We start from the raw sequence: 20,851 nt of genomic DNA, 5'->3' as shown, positions 1-20,851 counted from the left end.
GTTCAAGCAGCTCATCACCAAGTTCCTCATTATCTTCAACAAGCGAAACTGAAGTAAATACTTCCGACCACAATTCACTTATCTTACTTTGGTGGTTTTCTATTGACATACAATCAGCTAGGAGGGTTGTCCCAACAACATTAAAAATGGGACGTGCATATTTGCCCCATCTGTCTAATAGATACTCCGTAGGGATATCATCAAACCCTCTATCTTTTAACACCCACAGAACATGCTTACAAAGTAACCCAATCCTTTCAAACATCTTACATGAACAAGAAAATTTATTACCACTTAAATCAACTGTGTATACCTTGTCTTTCTCGCGGTCCATTATTGAAATATGCTCATTGTTGTCTTCAGTTGTCCTCGGTGAAAGACCACAAGTAAAACACGCAGCTTGGAGTTCTTCTTGAAATTGATAAAAAACAGTGGTGGTGTAAAATTCAGAGGTTTTTTTTTTCTAGAAGGAGAGGTGTTGATAATTTTGGAGAAGAGTTCTTATCATCGGCAGTCACCTTAGCATATTTCCAACGCTGCGCATCCATAGCCGATTGGAAACGCATCCAAAACTCAACAAGAGTGAGGTGTGGGTTTGTGAAATTTCCAAAGAAGTTATTTTCAGATTCTGACCTTGATGTTGTGCGCATAATCCCACCAAGATATATGTCTCTGAAGTAGGCAGGAATCCAACTTGAACGAATGTCAAACATTGACTTCAGCCACTCATGATCAGAAAGCTCATACGAAGAAAGGATTGATTTCCATCTCAATTCGAATTCTTGTGTATCAATCTCTCCATCCCAAACAATAGAATTTATTTCCTTCAAAAAGTTTGTGTTTTGGCAAATTGTCGGCCCGACTTTGTCTGGCAACTTTTTCATTATATGCCACATGCATAATCGGTGTTGTGTTTTGTCACCAAACACATCTTTTACAACTTGATTGATGCCTTTGCATTGGTCAGTTATAATTGTAGTAGGATAGCAATCACCCATAGCCTTCACAAAATTCTCAAATAACCAGGTAAATGATTCTCCATCTTCCTTTCTTAACAAACCACCCGCAAAAGTGACGCATCTTTTATGGTTGTCCACACCAGTGAACGGACAAAACACCATTTTATATTCATAGAAGTTATAAGTAGCATCAAAAGAGACGGCTTCCCCAAAAAGGGCATAGTTTTTAATTGAGATTGGATCTGCCCAAAAAACCTTACTTAGTCTTTTTTCATCCACCTCAAAGTCGAAATAAAATGATGGAGACATAGCCTTTTTTTGCATGAAAGTTTCCAATAACATCTCAGCATCATATTCCTTGATATATTTCTTAACATCCCTTGAAAAGTTTTTGAAATCTTATAAAGAAGCTCCAACATTTTTGTACCCTTTTACATATTCCTTAAACATTCTAAAGGAATCCACTGGACCATGATTTACCCTTGAATTATCCATGATCATTTTCTTGTGAAAGAGATTCAAATTCCTAGATGGTTTCATATGAACCATTGTAGCTGGGGTAACCATTGCGTGTGTGTGTACCTCAACAAAATCATAAATTTGGTATTCACCGGTGTCAATTCTCTTAAAACTAACCTTAGCTTCACATCCTGTTCTCGTAACAGTCCTCTTTCTTTTAGTCCCCTTGTTCCTACTTTTGCCTTCTTTATTACACACACAACGCTTGTGTGTAACAATCCTATTAACCAATTTTGTTGAATCTAACCTTGGAATAAACCCACAAACTTTTGCATATTTGTTGTAAAAATCTATTCCATCTTCCAAATTTGAAAACATCATACCGTTGATTGGTTTTAGATCTTCTGGACAGCTTGGGAATCCAAAAATTGTGTTTCCAGAACCAACTTGTGGGGTTTTTACAAGACAATTTAACCAAAAGGTTGTTATTTTTAAGGCAAATACATTATATTAGTGAAATTAAACCTTGTAAATGAACAAACCACAATTTTTTTACCTGGTGCATTAGTCAATGGAATCATAGGAGGTATATCATTGTTCATTAGAGCATCAACATTAGAAGCAACTATACTTTTTTCTGCACAGAAATGACACACAAAAGAGGAAACGCATTATGTTCCAAAGACTAAAATCGGCAAAAATATAGTCCATAGGTACACATTACTATGATATTAGATACATGCTTACGCTATATTTTGCGTACACTGTTTGCATCTGTCAAGGGAAGTACAACCAAGATATCCGAGGCATGGACATTAGTAGCGGGTATACTATCTCGCACGTAAAACATCTCATTCAAATTAGATACAATAATTCATATGTCACTATACATCAACAATTTGTGCGAGAGAAAAGAAGTTTGCGATTTTCAAACTGCTAAACATTCATCCAAAAATTTTCAAATGCTATACTAGCTTATTTTTTTGAAAGACGCTCTCTACGGTGCACAAAATCATAATCGATCAGTATTTATCACATACGGAGCACATATTTTCCCACCCAAGCCACATTAGGTACACTTTGTTTTTAGCTAGCCGGATACACTTTGTTTTAGCTAGCCAGATACATTTTTTTTTCAAAATAGCTGGAATGATGTATCTAACAACCAGAGATGTATCTTTGGCTAAGAATTTTAATCATCGAGAGATATATCTTTTGGCCCCCATTAAACCACCCAAAAAAAATACAAAAACAATCGGAAAAATTATCCACAAACTAGAAAAATTATACAGAGGTACACATCTTTGTGATCCTAGATACACTACTTCATTTAGTAGATACATGTATCGACATCCCGCAATAAGAGAAAAACAAGAATGTGTACCTATAACTTCTTCTGTCATTGAATCATCCTCTTTTCCGTTATCACCTACAACACCTTAAGCAATTTCAGAAATGGATCCCAAATTTAATTGAAAAAATAGTTCCCAAAAATGTATTTACAACAATAATTCATACCGAATCGGTAGAAGATGATGAAATTATAACCATCCTAAAAATAGTATCAAAACACAAACTAAATTACCATCAAAATCTCAAAATACGATTAAAATTGGTAAACCCTAATTTTAAGAATTTCAATTTGTTCAAACCCTAATTTACGATTTAAATTTTGTAAACCCTAATCGAGTAAAAGCTTACCTCTTAGATTCGCATGGGACAGAACAATAATGGCGGAAAGTAGGATGATTTGCGGAATGGAGATTCGCGTTTCTTCGATCAATTTTTTTTGTTGTTGTTGGGATGAGTTTTTAGGTTAGTGTGTGTTTATTACAGCGCTTAACTTTCCTTTTTAGATGGTTCGTACGATAAGCTAGTTCGTACTGAACATATATATATATATATATATATATATATATATATATATATATATATATATATATATATATATATATATATATATATATATATATATATAGTGTTACAAATCATTAATCTAAAGTAGCATATTTTGTATCTCCATTCCAACAAACCCAAATATAGGAGTATTTTGTGACCGTCACAAGCAAGACGGGCTGATGTTCTACCGCATACTGCTAGACACATTGGTATAGTGGATAATTTGTGGGCTTAAAACCCTTTTGATAATATCTGTATATTTGACTAATTTGGTCATGTTTGGTTGGATTTAATGGAGCTGCACTGAATTAAATTGAAATTTGTTGAGATAAATAGAGCTAAAATAAGCGAAATTGAATTGAGCTGAACTGAACTGAAGCAAGCTGAATAAGAGACGAAATTAAGCCGAAAAGAACATGGCTTTTGATATAAAAAAACAAACCTACATAATAAACCCTTTTGACTAACATTTGTTTTTAGTGTAAATTGTTAATTACCACCTACGGTATACCGTATTTTACAAATTACCACCTTATATTTTGTTTATTACAACTTACCACCTACATTACACCGTATATATCCCATCTACCACCGTATTTCATTCTCGAACATCATTTTATTTAAGTCCCGGCTCATTAAGTTACTAAATTATAGAATGACTAAAATACCCTTACCTTAATTCACTCAAAACATATACTACCCCTCAACTAAAAGATTCAACATGGCTCTCCTAGGTAAGTAAGCGTGGCGTATGCTTACGGAGCGTAATTGCCTTATGGTGCGAGTTTTGGGGGGCAAGTACTTTCCCAATCGATCCTTTATGGCAGCTGAACTTGGGTCGAACCCAAGCTATACATGGAGAGGGATTTTCGAAGCTAGGGAGACGCTAATGATGGGCATAAGGCGCAGGGTGGGAGATGGGCTAAGTACTCGTGTTTGGAACGACCCGTGAATTGCAGGCTCCTTCTCTCGCAAAGTGATTACAAACAGAGGAGATTATGACCTGAGTATGATGGTGGCGGACTTGTTTACGACTGATGGATGTAGGTGGGATACGCATAAGGTACGTTCTATTTTCTTACAAATTGATCAACAACGTATTCTCAATATGCGGGTGGGGAGGCAGCATGAGGAAGACATTTGGCTTTGGGATTTGGAGAAAAATGGCAATTACTCGGTGAAGTCTGCGTATAGGGCGTTGGCTGGGAATTTAGAGGTGGGTGAAGAATAGTCGGATAGAGGAAGAGAACGGTGGTAGTGGAACAAAATATGGAGAATGAGAGTGTTACCTCGAGTCAAAATATTTTTCTGGCAATTCTGTTGCAATGCAATCGCTACTAAGCGGAATATAGCATCCCGTATAAGGTCTATTGACACGACCTGTCCGGTTTGCTTATGTGAGGTAGAGACTTGTCTCCATCTCGCAAGGGGTTGTGGTTGGGTGGCTGGGTTGTGGGAGGGGTTGGGACTGGAGATAAAGTCGATTGCGGGGTTTGAGGGGGTGAGGGAGTGGGTGGAAGCTGTTCTTAGGGAGTTAAGTGAGGAGGAGACAGTGAGGTTCGTTATGGGAGTATGGGCTGTTTGGGAGGTGCGGAATGGAGTGGTGTTTGAGGGGCGAGATGTTCAATTAAGGCGTGTGGTGGACAGGGTAAGAGAGTTGTTGAAGGAGATGAAGGAGGTTGAGGTGGCTGCTGTGGAACAGAGGACGAGAAGGGAACAGGGGGAGAGAGGAACGAGGCCAGGGGAGGTACAGGGGTGGCAAAAACCCAGTCGTGGATTGGTTAAAATTAACGTCGATGCGGGGGTTAAAGAGGGAGACGGGATGGGTATTGGAGTGGTATGTAGGGATGAGAATGGGACAGTCAGATGGGGATGGGCAGAGAGACGGAGGGAGGAGTTCACAGCTCGGGTGGCGGAAGTAGAGGCGGTATTGGTTGGATTGCAGCTTGCTAAGAGAATGAAGGTTCGAGATATTTGCGTAGAAGGTGACTGTAAAGAGCTCATTGAGGCACTTCAACACGGTCACACTGGACGGAGTGATTTCCACGTTGTCATCGAAGAGATTAATTTGTTTTGTCGTAATTTTAATTCCGTTTCTTGGTCTTTTAGTAGTAGAAACTTTAATTTAATCGCTCATGAACTAGCTCACTATTGTAAGGTTGGTGGTAGTCTGTTTTTCGATGATTCGACTATTCCGAGTCGTATTGTTGATCTTGCAGCTGCCGATTTGAATGAAAGGATGTAAACCCGCGGGTGGGTTTTTCTCAAAAAAAAAAAAAAAAAAAAAAAAAAAGATAAACCACATCATTCATTATCAACCCCTCATTAATTCTTCATCAGCATCATGATCATCATCAAATTGCTAGAAATCTAAAATGTTATTAATTACCTCACCATTAACAACAACAACAACAACAATCTTGAAGTATCATTCGCCGGTACTACATCATCATAACCTTCATCCTCCAATAAGAGAAAGAAAAAAAACCAGAAAATTAGCTGAGAATTGCAACAGAAACCCCCAAATTCATAAACAAAATCAAAATATCCCTACTTTTGATTAGATCCCTAATTTTGATTAGAAGAAGATGGTAGATCTAGAGTAGATAGACGGCTTGATTGGATTTGTGTAAAATCAAACTCTTTCAACCCATCATTCCTCTTTGAGATTGTGTAAAATTGATGATGAAATGATTGTTGGTTCTCTTGACAGATGAAGGTCTCACAATTCTGGTGGTCGGATATTAATTCTTCAACAATAATTTAATTTTGATTGTATAATTTGGGTTTAAAGTGTTTGATTTGGTTTGCGGTTTATTAAGTTGGTGGTGAGTGCTTTGAGAGAATAAAAGCAAGGGTGTTCTGGTCATTCAACAGTTTATTCACTTAATGAGTCGGGAATTAATTTAAGTGACGATCGTAAATGAAAAACGGTAATACCATGAATTGTAGGTGGTAATTTGTAATAAACAAAATATAAGGTGGTAGTTTGCAAAATACGATAAATAGTGAGTGGTAGTTAACAATTTTCACTTGTTTTTACTTAAAACCGTCTTAACTTAAGATCTCTCACAATCTTCTTTTATTTCCAGCTCTATTTTAATCGCGTGTAAAAGTCATTTTAAGTTGAGACGATTTTAAACAATAAGCGGTATTTGACTAATTACATCTTAGGTACTCCCATTTTACAAATTTCCGTCATTTTTTAGAAGATTATCTTGAAATATGTTTCCAAAATCCGACATAGAAAATGACGAATCTAGTCGAAATCAAAAATATGACAACCCAGAGATATCAACATCAAGATTGGACCTACACACATGCTCAATGTTGGCAATCCTGTCACCATTTATTACACACAAGTTGAAAACTAACTCATATACTCAAATACTCATCACCATCATCATTATTAATCCAATAACTTTATATTTATAAGATAATTCCACCCCGCCAAATTATCCTCATTTCCACTAACACTTGTTAAAAAAACAATGAAGCATTTTGCGGAGTTGTTTGTGTTAATTATTGTACAAGTAGTGGCTCATATAGTGGTTAGTGTAAATGGTAGGTGTACTCAAGCTCCGGTAATATTCAACTTTGGAGACTCTAATTCGGATACGGGTGGTCTAAGTGGCGGACTCGGCTATATCATCAACCCACCTAATGGACGGACCTTCTTCGCCAAGTCCACTGGACGTCTCTCTGATGGTCGCCTTGTCATTGATTTTCTTTGTAAGTTTTTACTCCTTTTTTCCTAACCTTATTTTACTTGTCTTACTTGTCATGTACGAGCGACGTGGATTTTGGTAATAAATAAGTACACAAAAACAAAACATTAGTACGTTAAGCTTCAAATTTTGCTAATTAAAATTTACTTGTTAAGACCCACTGTAAAATCTATCACGGACTAAATGCTTTTATAAATTAAAGTCCATTATTATAATGAGACTGTCTCACGATAAATCTTCTAAAATTAATCAGGCAAGTAAGATTATAACCGTGGCGAAGCTAGGGAAGGGCTAGCAGCCCGCTGAACGATAGAAATTTCAAAATTTATAATGTCATATTTTGTATTGTTATTATAGCAATATTAGGCAACGTTATTTTTGATCAGATAAATTAATGGGTGATTGTGCCAAATGCCATACTGTAAGCCGTGTGAGGCCAAAACATCTCATGTTCTCTTGGGCTAAATCGTACTGTACAAAACTCTGTCGGTCAGTAGGTGTGTATCCTAAACAAATCCAATTACTCTCTATCTTATACTACTCCGTAGTAGTCCGTACTATAAAATATTGTAGAATGAGTTCTTTTGAATAATACGGAGTAGAAATTTTGTAAATAGGGATATGTTTTATGAAATAAATATTTATTCACTATTTTGAGTAACCTCTACCATATAAAATTGGAAAAATTCTTGTGTATTCCGAAAGTACGGTACTCCTTACACTCAAGCTATTAAAATATTTTATTTTGTGAATTGCTTTTGAGTGGAAGGACTACCATCCTCCCGGAGTACACAAGTATTTTTCATAAAATTGTGATTACTTCTTAACTGTTGCTTTCATTCTTTGACCATTGTGGCACGGAAACTTGTCCTGATCTTTATCTTGTGCGTGGGATTTAAGCATCCGTGGTCCTAGGAATAATGTCTTGCTATCAAAAAGTGACTAAAGTGAAACTCTAAAGGCTTCTTTTGGTTGCAAAGTTACGACCCTCTCTTGATGAACAATTTTCAATTAAGTGCTAACCCTCGCGCATTCAAGTCATACCTGCTCAATAACTGTTCACCATCCCCGAATGAATCAGCAGAGTTTTTAAAATAATTAAACGGGGTCAGTTACTGCATACATAATATAAGATATTACAACAACAACAATACACAGACACAATTCTCCCACACCGTCACATCACCAATCATCTGACTAGCCTGAAGGTCTAGCCTTGCCATATTACTAGTCGCAACCAGTAATTCACTCCGCCAGTGGAGGACCGCAGTCGTTCCCACCTAAGCCTTGTTCTTCTTTACCAAGCGAAAACCCATGTTTCTTAATGTGCACATCCCCTCTTGTGGCGGGTTCCACAAGGAGAGAATCAAGGGCGTGAAGCCACTCCCGCAAGTGACTCCACTCAGCCAAGGGCGCACCTTGCGAACCACAGACAAACAACAACAACCAATTACAATATCAACAATACCAAATCAATTACGATATAATCGAATGCCAACAACCAATAACCAACAACCATCTCATAGTCATGTATACAATAACTGAGTAGGAAACTCTACCTCGAATGCAATCACCACAATCGACACAACAACAGATCAGAAATGCTCCTTTACGAAATCACCTCCTATCAACATATAATCATACCATCACCATCTAATACCAATAATACTCCCAAAATCCCCAAATCACCCAATTAGGGTTTAACCAAAATGAACAAAACAATATAAAAACTGTATTAGGATCTTACTCACAATACGACGATCTCAACGGTGTAAAGAATTCTGGAATCCGACGACTCAAGCCTTTGGATTTGATAGCAATGTGAGAGAAGAAAGCAACGTAGTTTTTTGTTTTCTCTTTGTAAAATGTTTAGAGTAAAATAAAGGTAAACGGAACTGATAATAACACTTTATATGTCATTCTCGCGTTGCTATCAACACCCGGCCAAAAACACGTATGAACCAACGTACTTGATCGAGTAACTAAGGTACTCGATCGAGTTGCCCTACTCGATCGAGAGTACCCATCAGGCAGAACACTGTCCAGAATGCAAAACTCACTTACTCGACAGAGTAAGCCTTACTCGATAGAGTATCAACAGCTTATAAAACCGTGGTATTACAGTCTTCTGTCCTTAAAAATGAACTTCGTCCCCGAAATTCAAACTCAACCTATAAAACATGAACACCTAACAGTAACTCCACCAACCATGCCTAATCCCACAACACGGCTCACGATATCGTCTCAACTATAGCATAGCCTCTCGATACAACTCCATAATACCAACCACAATCGTCGCTACCTCCGTCTCACTAACCTATTACCCACTAGCAAATCCAACGTCAAGACAACTCACCAAGCAAGATCAACCACCAAACGGAATGTTACATTCTACCACCCTTAAAATGAACTTCGTCCTCGAAGTTTACTCACACTCATAAACATCATACTACTACAAGCTTTTCCATGTCCTTTAATATTATCAACCATGACATAAATCCATCCTTTATTCTACACCAAGGCTTAAACTTCCAAATATACCGCAACATGTACAACCATCAAACTCTCTTTATCGAATCCTACTCCTCTTAAGATAAATGTTACGTCCTCGTAACCCAATAATGTTAGATCCTTTCCATGCTTCCCATAATCCTCATCACCATCGCATGTCAACAATAACCGACTATAAGCTCAACACCTACAACCATTCATATATATAAGGCTCTCTTTCTCTAACAGTTATTATACCTCAAATCATTCTGCACACCACCCAACCTATACCACAAAATCCTTAGCATAACTAATACTCCAACTCTTCCACCGTACCGCAAGGCGACATACTCCCCAAAACATGCGGTTATCTCCATAATCATAACTCACGATCCACAATTGTTACACACAATCACACTAGATCCTCAAGTTCTCTCTTTTATGGGTGCAAAACTCATCCTGAACTTAACATGATACTAATTTCTAACACTCCATACCTATTGTCCCCATAAAAGATTATGAACCACCTGTAGCTTTCTGTTCAGTAAACACATGTTCCACAAATCACTTGCCATTACTATGTCAACCAATGCCTCCGCTAAAAGAAGATCAAAAGTACTCCAACAACCTCTCGCAGCCGTGTCCCATCAACAGAGTATCACTATACTACGACAACAACGACCACATGCGCAACTCTCTTCCATATCATACTCTACCCTCACTCCCAAGCCAAAACTAGTAAAAAACATCAATAAACAAAACAACAGGCTATATGTCCAAATCGAAACTCACAGGAAACAACAGTAAACAAAACAACAATCTATATAACTGGTATACAATTTCAAAACTCGTCTCATAAGTATCCCGTTTACTCCATCACAACCAATGACGGCATCGCAACACCGCCACCAACAGCCGCACCGCAGCGCGAAAGTACCTACATCACAACACGAAGTACCATGCCCGGATTGCCACCTGAGGCACCACAACCATCTATAGTCATCGCAACTTATACAATCCCATAAACACTGACTCAGTATAACGTCCTTGACAAGAAACTTCCTTAAAACCGCTTTACTAGATCACAATGCAACGTATTACACGGAATAAACAAATAATAACCTTATGAATATCATCCATACTATTACTCATGAGGTCGGAACCTCACACTATCACTTACATGTATCATAATACACATACAAGTATAACTAGCCATTCCAGATCACCCAAATTACCACTTTTGAATATCATCCTAATAGGTTACCGTACACAACATATGACGCGGAACACTCCGATAACGACTTTATAACTATTACACCATACCACTATTCGTGAGGTCAGAACCTCTCACAAACACTTACACACATCATAGACCCATAATCGAATCTAACTAACCAATCCTGATCACGTAAGTTACCACCTGATAAAGGTTACCTCTTGCCCGAGCTTAACTCGTATGCCCCTCATAACACATTCTCCCATTCACATAACTATCACCTCCTGACAAATGTAACCATACCATTAATACCCAATTACTAGCAGACGCCTCCTATATTCACATCTTATAATCCCTCACAACCATCTATACCAATCCGGCTTCCACAAAATCAACCTCTCCAGGACGGCTATCTTCTTTATTTAATGTCATCCTTAACTACTAGTGATAACATCACACCACCAATATCTTTCATATAACAAATCACTTACACTCACCTCTAAACATAACAACTCATTTCTATTTCGGTTAACATCCCAATTAACAAACAACAAATTTGTCAACAAAATTTACCTCAGAATTCATTCCAATTCTGTCCTTAATTGTATCGTCACCCAACTCACCACCAAATCTTATATCGTGCAAATACTTCAACAACTTTTTACTTTCCTTAATTCCTCGAAACTCATGGCTAACATGTTGTCTTGAAACTCCTATATAACCATTACTCACACCCTCTCATGATGATATCGTATAACTCCATGGTTTCTTACTTTCATGCTCCTTAACTCCGGTCAACGTTCTCTCAGCTTACTTCCATCCTTCTTTTCCCTTTTCACCCAATAATACCAATTAATAATTCATCTCCCTCCTCCTTCTACCTAATTCTTTAGTAATCCGGTTACCTTCTCGCTGCTCCATAACTCAAATTCCATTAATTCATATCAATATCTTCTCATTCTTTCTTATCACTGCTCCTCTCTCATCATTCAACTCACTCACACTTGTCACCATTAAGTCCACACAACCAACGGTTACTCTTCAATGAGTTGTATCTTCCTTTGTATCCCTAGAAAACTAAAAATTCACCTCATACAGTTAATTGCCCAAAGAATTACACGCTAGGCTCACCTCTTAACAATCCAAATTCCCAAACTCAGTCACTATTATCTACAAATCCACATCGCGGCATAACTCAATCTAAGCTCTCTATGCACCATTCTTTTCCATCCCTTTACAACGACCTTTCATTACATATATTCTTAACCAGCCCAGTCATAAATATCTCCCTTTATAAATTCTTAAACATCCCAAGTTACTACCATTCGCATCCCTCATTTCAATCTTTTCATTCTCACGTTCTTTAGACTTACATCACCCCTTGCCCATATTCACTTACCTTTACATTACTCAAACTCGCGATTATATCACTCACCGCATCTCACAAAACATGCTCCTTGCCTCGATAAACTCACCAATTTTCCCTTTCCTTTTCCACTATCCCTCACAACCACATATAACTCATGTCCTCCCCACCAAACTCATACCCATCAGGTGCTACTCCTTACATCATAGGATTGTAAAACAGTGCATAAAGAAGCAAAAGAACATCTTTGAAATAATTATGACATGCAAGGAGATAAAAAAGATAAGCATAAAACCAATACAGGGGTCAATAGATCGAGTACGGCCTACTCGATTGAGTAGGTGAAGATCAGAAGCACGTACAATAAATTACCAGGGCTACTCGATCGAGTAAAGGGTACTCGATCGAGTACTCTACGTAGTTCTAAGCACTGTCCAATTTTCGTAAAACGGTCATATCTCACTCGTTTATTGGTCATTTTGGGTGTCTGACCTATCGTTAGAATCGTAAGAGAACAAGCTATCACCTCCAAATGGAATCACATCAATATCATATATGCATCTTAAGTTATAACAGTTTAAAGACAACTTCTCTACATAACTATTCGGTTTCACATGTTACTAACTAACATCTCTTATTCCACAAGTTACTAAGTAATCAAAAGCTATACAAAAAACACCAAAGCATGCCTCATACCACTCTATTCCATCTTAATCATATATATACAAATATCACAACTCCTATCGCATGTTACTACTACAAAGCCAAACATTAACATTCATCATGCTCATACAATATTCAACTTATCAATCATGTACTACCCATATGGTTTTATTCTATAACTTTACGTAAAAACAATAACATAATATACAATATCAAATCCCCTATTCACGTGTTACTAATATAACAACATTATAAAATCCACTTCCATCACATAAACATGTTCTCCACATGAATTTCATATTCTCATGCAATTACTTCATCTTTTCCAACCAATTCATCGATCATATTCATCCAAAGTACACATCCAACGTATTCATCCAACGTATTCATCCAACCTATTCATCCAATATATGCATATGAACAATAGTAAACACGTAGCGATCCCATAACACCCCATAGTGACCGGTTCAAAGTTATAGAGCGAGTTCGCGACTTTAGGACGTCTCCAAAGTGTTCGCATTAACTCCTAACTGGGTTCATTTTAATTTGACTCTCTACATTCATTGGGTTCATTAGTTATAGGTTCCAAAATCGTCGCTCTGATACCATTTTGTAACACCCTCATACACCAAGGTGCCTTACCAAGACCATCTAATCCATGAGAGTGCTACCATCTCGGTTACCCGAGGCAATGTATATCAAAGAAACCATCAAAGAACGCACTTTAAATAAATAGTTTAAGTGATTACATGCCAAAAGCAAGCTGATAAAGGTACGATACAACTGTTCCAAAAACCAAACCAACTAAACAAATAAAAGTATCTCATCATAACAGCGGAAGACTATTAGCTGACTCGTGGGGACTCATCCCCAGCTAACCCTCGCGCATCCAAGTCACACCTGCTCAATAATTGTTCACCATCCCCGAATGGATCACCACAATTTTTAAAACAATTAAACGGGATCAGTTACTTCATACACAATATAAGATATTACAACAACAACAATACACAGACACAATTCTCCCACACCGTCACATCACCAATTACCTGACTAGCCTGAAGGTCTAGCATTGCCAGATTACCAGTCGCAGCCAGTCATCCACTCAGCCAGTGGGGGACCGCAGCCGTTCCCACCTAAGCCCTGCTCATCTTTACCGAGCGAAAACTCATGTTACTTAATGTGCACATCCCCTCTTGTGGCGGGTTCCACAAGGGGCGAATCAAGGGCGTGAAGCCACTCCCGCAAGTGACTCCACTCAGCCGAGGGCGCACCTCGCGAACCACAGACAAACAACAACAACCAATTACAATATCAACAATACCAAATCAATTACGATATAATCAAATGTCAACAACCAACATCCAACAACCGACAACCAACAACCAACAACCATCTCATAGTCATGTATACAATAACTGAGTAGGAAAGCCTACCATGAATGCAATCACCATAATCGACACAACAACAGACCAGAAATGCTCCTTTACTAAATAACCTCCTATCAACATATAATCGTACAATCACCATCTAATACCAATAATACTCCCAAAATCCCCAAATCACCCAACTAGGGTTTAACCAAAATTAACGAAATAATATAAAAACTGTACTAGGATCTTACCCACAATACGACGATCTCAACGGTGTAAAGAACTCTGGAATCCGACGACTCAAGCCTTTGGATTTGATAGCAATGTGAGAGAAGAAAGCAATGTAGTTTTTTGTTTTCCCTTTGTAAAATGTTTAGAGTAAAATAATGGAAAAAGAAACTGATGAAAGCACTTTATATGTCATTCTCGCGTTGCTATCAACACCCGGCCAAAAACACGTATGAACCAACGTATTCGATCGAGTAACTGAGGTACTCGATCGAGTAGCCCCTACTCTACTCGATCAAGTTGCCCCTACTCGATTCGAGTACCCATCAAGGCAGAACACTGTCTAGAATGCAAAACCCACTTACTCGATAGAGTACCCAACAACTCATAAAACCGTGGTATTATAAGGAGCTCTTCTTGGCACGCTCCATCCGTCAATTACCCCTCGTGTTCTCAAGGCCACCACCTCTCGTGAGGTGTGGCAAATCCTTTAGAAAACATATGCTAACCCCTCTCGGGGTCACTTGTTACAAATCAAAAACCGTCTTGACAATCTTTCCAAATCCGACCTTACCATAACTGAATATATGCAACTATGCAAGCCATCAACACCTGCACCACTGAACTTGCCTTACTTGGAAAGACTATGGATCCTGAAGATGTTGTGGAAAAGGTCCTTTATGGCCTTGACTACAAAACCTATCAACCTGTCATCGAAGCGGTCCGTGCTCATGACGATCCCATCTCGTTTGAGGCGCTGCACGAAAAGGTTATCAACCATGAACTTAACCTCAAACACCATCCTTCCTCCTCCTCCACACCTGTCCCTACTACTGTTCATGCGGCCTATAACCGTTCCTCTTACAACCATACACCTCCACCACCATCCAACTCTCCTGCCATCCTTCCCACCCCAACCACCAACTCTACCACCAGTACTTTAAAGGCACTTGTCAATGGTGCCGCTATCCCGGGCATTACCTCTCCAATTGTGACGATTTTAAGAAGAAATTTCCTAATGTCATCTTTCCTACTCCTCCTCCTCGCCCTCAGACTCCCTACTACCGTCCACAGGTAAATGCCGCCACTGCTGCTCCTCCTGCCACTGAAGCTGCTCGTCCGTGGCTGATGGACAGTGGTGCGTCCCACCACGTCACTAATGACTTCTCTCTCTCTCTCTCTCTCTTGTCTCTTCATTCTCCGTATGATGGTAATGACGAACTCATAATTGGTGATGGTTCGTCTTTACCCATATCTCATATAGGTTCTTTTACTATTCCTATTTCTTCTTCCTCCTCTTTAATTTTTAACAATGCTTTATAAGTTCCCTCAATTTCTCGTAATATCCTTTCCATCTCTAGCTTTCTGTTGATAGTAATGCTTCTATTGAGTTATTGAGTTCTCATCCTGTTCTTTTTCTATAAAAGGTTCCTACGACGACCAAGCCAATTTTTCAAGGGACGCTTGATCGTGGTATTTACGAATGGTATCCCGTGTCTCCCCAAGTTCATGCCGGTTTTGTCTTGTCCTCACTCGCGTGACATCATCGACTTGGACATCCGTCATCAACTATATTTAATAATATTTGTCGTCAATTTTCTATTCAATGTTCTTCTAAATTTAAACCTTGCAATTCTTGCGAAATTAATAAAGCTCATAAGCTACCGTTTTCTATTAATACAATTGTTTCTTCCGCTCCTCTTGATCTCGTTTACTCAGACGTATGGACGATGTCCTCTCCCTTGATGGTTTTAATTATTATGTTATTTTTATTGATAATTTCACACATTATATATGGTTATATCCCTTAAAGCGCAAATCGGACACCGCTCCCACTTTTCATCGTTTTCGAGCTCTTGTTGAAAGATATTTTAAACGCCCCATATTACGTTTATATTCGGATAATAGTGGTGAATTTCTTTAATTAACACCACAAATTCTTGATGACGGTATTTCTCACCTCACTTCTCCCCCACCCACCGGAATACAATGGCTTCGCTGAGCGTCGCCATCCTCACATTGTGGAAACGGGGCTTGCACTTCTTCATCACGCCCAATTACCTACCCAATTTATGCAATCTCCCCGTCTTCCTCATTGGACTGCTTTGAAGCGGCTCTTACGTTATTTAAATGGTTCACTTTACTCTGGTTTATCTCTTCATCTCATCATCATTCCAGTCCTGCGGAATTACATGCTTTCTGTGACGCTGACTGGGGCGGTGATAAGGATGATTACATTTCTACTACGGGTTATCTTGTTTATCTTGGTCGGAATCCGGTCTCCTGGTCTTCTAAAAAGCAACGTGCTATTTCCCGTTCTTCTACTACTGAGGTTGAGTTCCGTGCTATAGGTGACACTACTTCCGAGCTTATCTGATCCAGTCTCTCCTTACTGAGCTCCGGTTTTCTTTGTCTATTTCCCCTACGGTTTTTTGCGATAATCTCAGTGCGACTCATTACTCGGCGAATCCTGTTTTTCACTCACGTATGAAGCATTTGGCGCTGGCTTTTCACTTTGTGCGTGAGCGTGTTCAAGATGGTTCTCTGCGTGTTCATCACGTTTCAGGTGATGACCAACTGGCGGATGTTCTCACTAAGCCTGTTGCTCGCAACCGGTTTCTTTCTTTGATCTCCAAGATTGGTCTTGTCCCTGGACAGTCCATCTTGCGGGACAGTGTTAAAGATATCGTTTCCAATAGTTAGCTCTTAATATCTTTTGTATGCCTTCTACATATCTTTTGTATAGTTTTAGTTTCCTTATTGTAGGATTGTCTAGTTTGCTCTCCAAGGCTTTGTATTGTATATATACATCATGTAATTGCTCATTATAATTATCTCAATAATAATACAAATTCTACATTTGCATCATATATTTTTGGGCTAATACAGAGTTGTAGTTGTACTCTGCTATATTAGGCTTAGTGTGTTTTTACTAGAGTATGATAGTATGGGTTTCGAGATGTGCTGATCCGAAAAATTAAACCAGAAATGTAGATCTGTGTAGTACTGACTAATGAAGGATACTGTTACGACTCACAGTCCGTCCCTCAAGTGTATTCTTCCCGGATAATTATGCGTAGATATCATATGCTCTCTGAACTGAGATATGGATTAGATGTCATAAGCATGTTACTGTAGTAACTATTTTGAGTTGTCGAACTTGTTTTTATGCTGATTTTTTTCACTGCCAGGAACACTTTACTCCACATTCTGCATCCATATGTTGTGTCACTAGCTTAACTCCTAAGTTCGAGACCCATCAAAACGTTATACTAATATAGCGGCTTCAGTCACGATTGTGAACTGGTTTTGAGGACCTGATCTTGGTTATTATACATTTATAAGAGTATAAATATGGCCAATACTCTCTAAAAGCCGTCTTGATAATTTTCAAGATCCGTACAAAGTGGTCGCGGTGAGGTATCACAAGTCATAACTCAAGTTAGTCAAGTATAACACCATGCGTGCTAACAGTAGAGTTGCTTGGTGCAGGCCAAAGCTTGAACACACGTTTCCTAAGCCCATACCTAGAACCATTGGCGTCCAATTTTCACAATGGGGCTAATTTCGCAGTGGTGGGGTCTTCTACGCTCCCTGAGTATGTGCCATTCGCTTTGAACATTCAGATCATGCAATTTCTTCACTTCAAGGCCCATTCTCTTCAACTTGGCTCTACAGGTACTGACTACTGATAATCTCATCTCCATGACATTCTTCTACTACTATAAATTTTGGTGTCATTCTAAATTCTTCTGTACTTTCTAATTTAAGCAAATATCTGAGCCATTTAGAAACAGTCTCGGCTGTATACATCTGACCCCTTATCTAGCGACTAGCGTGAGAGCCTTTGACACATTAAGAATTTAAGATAATGGTGTTTTTGTTGTATAACTAACAGGATCTAAGGGGTTCATGAATGAAGAAGGGTTCAGAAATGCATTGTACATGATTGACATTGGCCAAAATGACCTTGCTGATTCTTTCTCCAAAAACCTTTCATACATCGAAGTTGTCAATAGAATCCCTCTGGTAATAGCCCAAATCAGGAATGCTGTTAAGGTATGTCTAGTCCCTGCCACCTGTTTCCTTAAACATTATTTCCGACTTAAATCCAGACGTTACTAGCTTTATCCCTAGCTTAAAGGGAAGAGTCTGAATCCTCAAACACCAATATACAACAACAACAACAACATCAGAGCCTTAATCCCAAAATGATTTGGGATTAACACCAATATATGGCCAAGATTTTCATGTCTCTTGGATTTCGATGATTTAACTTCTGAATAGTAAATATGAGTCATGTTAACGACTTTTTGACAAGTCCGATTGATAGATTTCAAATTGTAGATAGTAAAATCATACTCTGTAGTCCGACTTTTTGAATGATAAAGAGAATCTTAAAAGGATCAACTGACGGCGCTTGGATGAATCTAAAACACAGGCATTATATGATCAAGGAGGAAGAAAATTTTGGGTACACAACACGGGGCCATTAGGTTGCCTTCCTCAAAAACTATGGTTAATGGAGAACAAGGAGGGAGATATTGATGCCTCAGGATGCATATCAAGTTACAATTCCGTTGCGCAGCTGTTTAATACAGCACTTGTTCATTTATGCCAGGAAATGACTTCTCAATTAGTTGGTGCCACAATTGTCCATGTTGACATCTACTCCATCAAATACGACATTATAAGCAACGCCTCAAAATACGGTAACTCATCAAGTTTCACACTCTTTCACTGTTGGCTTTACTCACCCATATGAGATTACTCGATGTGTACATTGGTGGATTCATGGAGAGATATCTACAAAGTCTCCTGACCTCTTCCAATTTATATGATGACTTACAAATATTCAACAAGACAACGAAAACAAACTTTTCTAGGTCTGCCACTGATTGTGTATACGTGACCAACTAAATTGGGGTCGTAAATGAATGCAGGATTCTCAAGTCCGTTAATGGCATGTTGTGGAGCAGGAGGTCCTCCATACAATTACAATATCAAGATGACTTGTGGGAATCCGGGTTCTCAACCTTGTAACAATGGTTCTCAGTTTGTAAGTTGGGACGGTATCCATTACACTGAAGCAGCTAATGCCATTGTTGCCAAAAGAATACTTTCTATGGGTTACTCCACTCCGAAGCTGTCATTCGACTTCTTTTGTCGTAAATGAGTTGATTCACAATTAACCGAAATCAACTGTAAAATTAAAGATTTTGTTATAAGAGTAAACTTTAGACCCGTAATTGTAACACATAAATACATCACATTATATATACGGAATTTCTGCGGATCGATCCCCTACAACTGCGATTGAGAGGGGTTTAAATACCGTAATCCTTGGACACGCCCCGAAATCCGGATTAATCGGCCCAATGTGGTTCGGATTACCGGATGGTTTAGACCAAAAAAATATATGCGGAATTTCTAATGATGAAAACTGAAATCTTGAAAACATTTCCTCATTGGAGTTCTTAGTATGTGCCCTAAGGGCGCACCTTAGGAAAACCCATGTATATATTCCTGGTATGGATATCGTTCTTGGGTTCGATGGCTACGCTCTAATTTCAGTCGCTAGGTTTCGAATACATGACCGAAACCATAAGAATGTACATTTAGACTCACCACCAGCGTTCATGGTATCAAATTGACAGAAATTTACCGAATACTACAAATCCAAATCAAGCTTCCACATTATGATCAGGTAAAGTAAAATGTTTGTTTATCAATGTATATTACGAATTTCCGATTTACCATTAGATAATCAAAGTGCACGCCAGCTGTTCGATGAAATGCCTAATAGAGTCATATGACGCCTTGGGACAATTTAGTTTTTGGGGTCGGACGGTGTTTGATTTACCGTCCTTTAGAAATGTTGTTTCTTGCTGCTGTTTGAGTTCTTTGGGTAATTGCTTGTATACTTCACATTGAATATTAATTTGGCTGAAGTGGCTGCAAACACGTTTTTATTCTTTAGACCGTGAATCAATGAATTCTGTGTATTACGTTTGATCTTCTGTTTTATGCTTCCTTTTGAAAGCTGTGTAGTGAGGACGATCAGGTTTACCCACCAAACCATTGGTCTGTTATGCCATGATGAAAGTTTTGAAACTTTCGTACCCTGAGTTATTATCGAAATTTGGACTGCAATCACACTGTCGAGCCTTCAACTATATGAAAGCAAGTTAAGGATGTGAATCAATGACTGACTGTTCACTGGTGCATTTCTGGTTCTTATGATATCAGGTTCACCTTCTATGCAATAATGCCTACATCAATCTCTGCAGTAAATACTTGGCGAAAGACTTTTACAGGTTTGGATAAACCGATACAGGTCAGATTCTCTCAAATTAACCATACTTTTTTTCAGCTGCTATGAGTGTAATTGTGACAACTGACACTCTCCAAGTAACATCAATGTAACGATCATGAATATTTTCAAACTAGGTCAGTGATGAAGTTAGTAA

The 20,851-nt window shown here is 38.5% G+C and overlaps 3 protein-coding genes across 3 annotated transcripts; 2 read left to right on the top strand and 1 right to left on the bottom strand.

Annotated features, from left to right (window-relative positions):
* Nucleotides 1-446: 446 nt before the first annotated feature.
* On the bottom strand, nucleotides 447-2,821 carry LOC141648903 (protein FAR1-RELATED SEQUENCE 5-like). The gene is made up of 4 exons (XM_074457612.1): nucleotides 2,803-2,821; nucleotides 1,975-2,055; nucleotides 1,387-1,864; nucleotides 447-1,338 (listed from the first exon to the last, which is right to left on the bottom strand). Exons 1-4 carry the CDS (start codon nucleotides 2,819-2,821, stop codon nucleotides 447-449), a joined length of 1,470 nt encoding a protein of 489 aa, XP_074313713.1.
* Nucleotides 2,822-4,593: 1,772 nt separating this feature from the next.
* LOC141648902 (uncharacterized) lies at nucleotides 4,594-5,562 on the top strand. Its single transcript, XM_074457609.1, has one exon. It carries the CDS (start codon nucleotides 4,594-4,596, stop codon nucleotides 5,560-5,562), a length of 969 nt encoding a protein of 322 aa, XP_074313710.1.
* A 1,132-nt stretch (nucleotides 5,563-6,694) lies between these two features.
* Nucleotides 6,695-19,672, top strand: LOC141647480 (GDSL esterase/lipase At1g09390-like). Its single transcript, XM_074455690.1, has 5 exons — nucleotides 6,695-7,049; nucleotides 17,874-18,059; nucleotides 18,280-18,440; nucleotides 18,823-19,093; nucleotides 19,325-19,672. The coding sequence occupies exons 1-5, from the start codon at nucleotides 6,809-6,811 to the stop codon at nucleotides 19,555-19,557; spliced, it is 1,092 nt and encodes a 363-aa protein (XP_074311791.1). The 5' UTR covers nucleotides 6,695-6,808; the 3' UTR covers nucleotides 19,558-19,672.
* Nucleotides 19,673-20,851: the final 1,179 nt, after the last annotated feature.

This window comes from Silene latifolia, chromosome 3 (genome assembly GCF_048544455.1).
Source record: "Silene latifolia isolate original U9 population chromosome 3, ASM4854445v1, whole genome shotgun sequence".
Lineage (NCBI taxonomy): Eukaryota > Viridiplantae > Streptophyta > Magnoliopsida > Caryophyllales > Caryophyllaceae > Silene > Silene latifolia.
The sequence above is the reverse complement of the archived record's forward strand: the minus strand, read 5'-3'. Positions and strand labels throughout refer to the sequence as shown.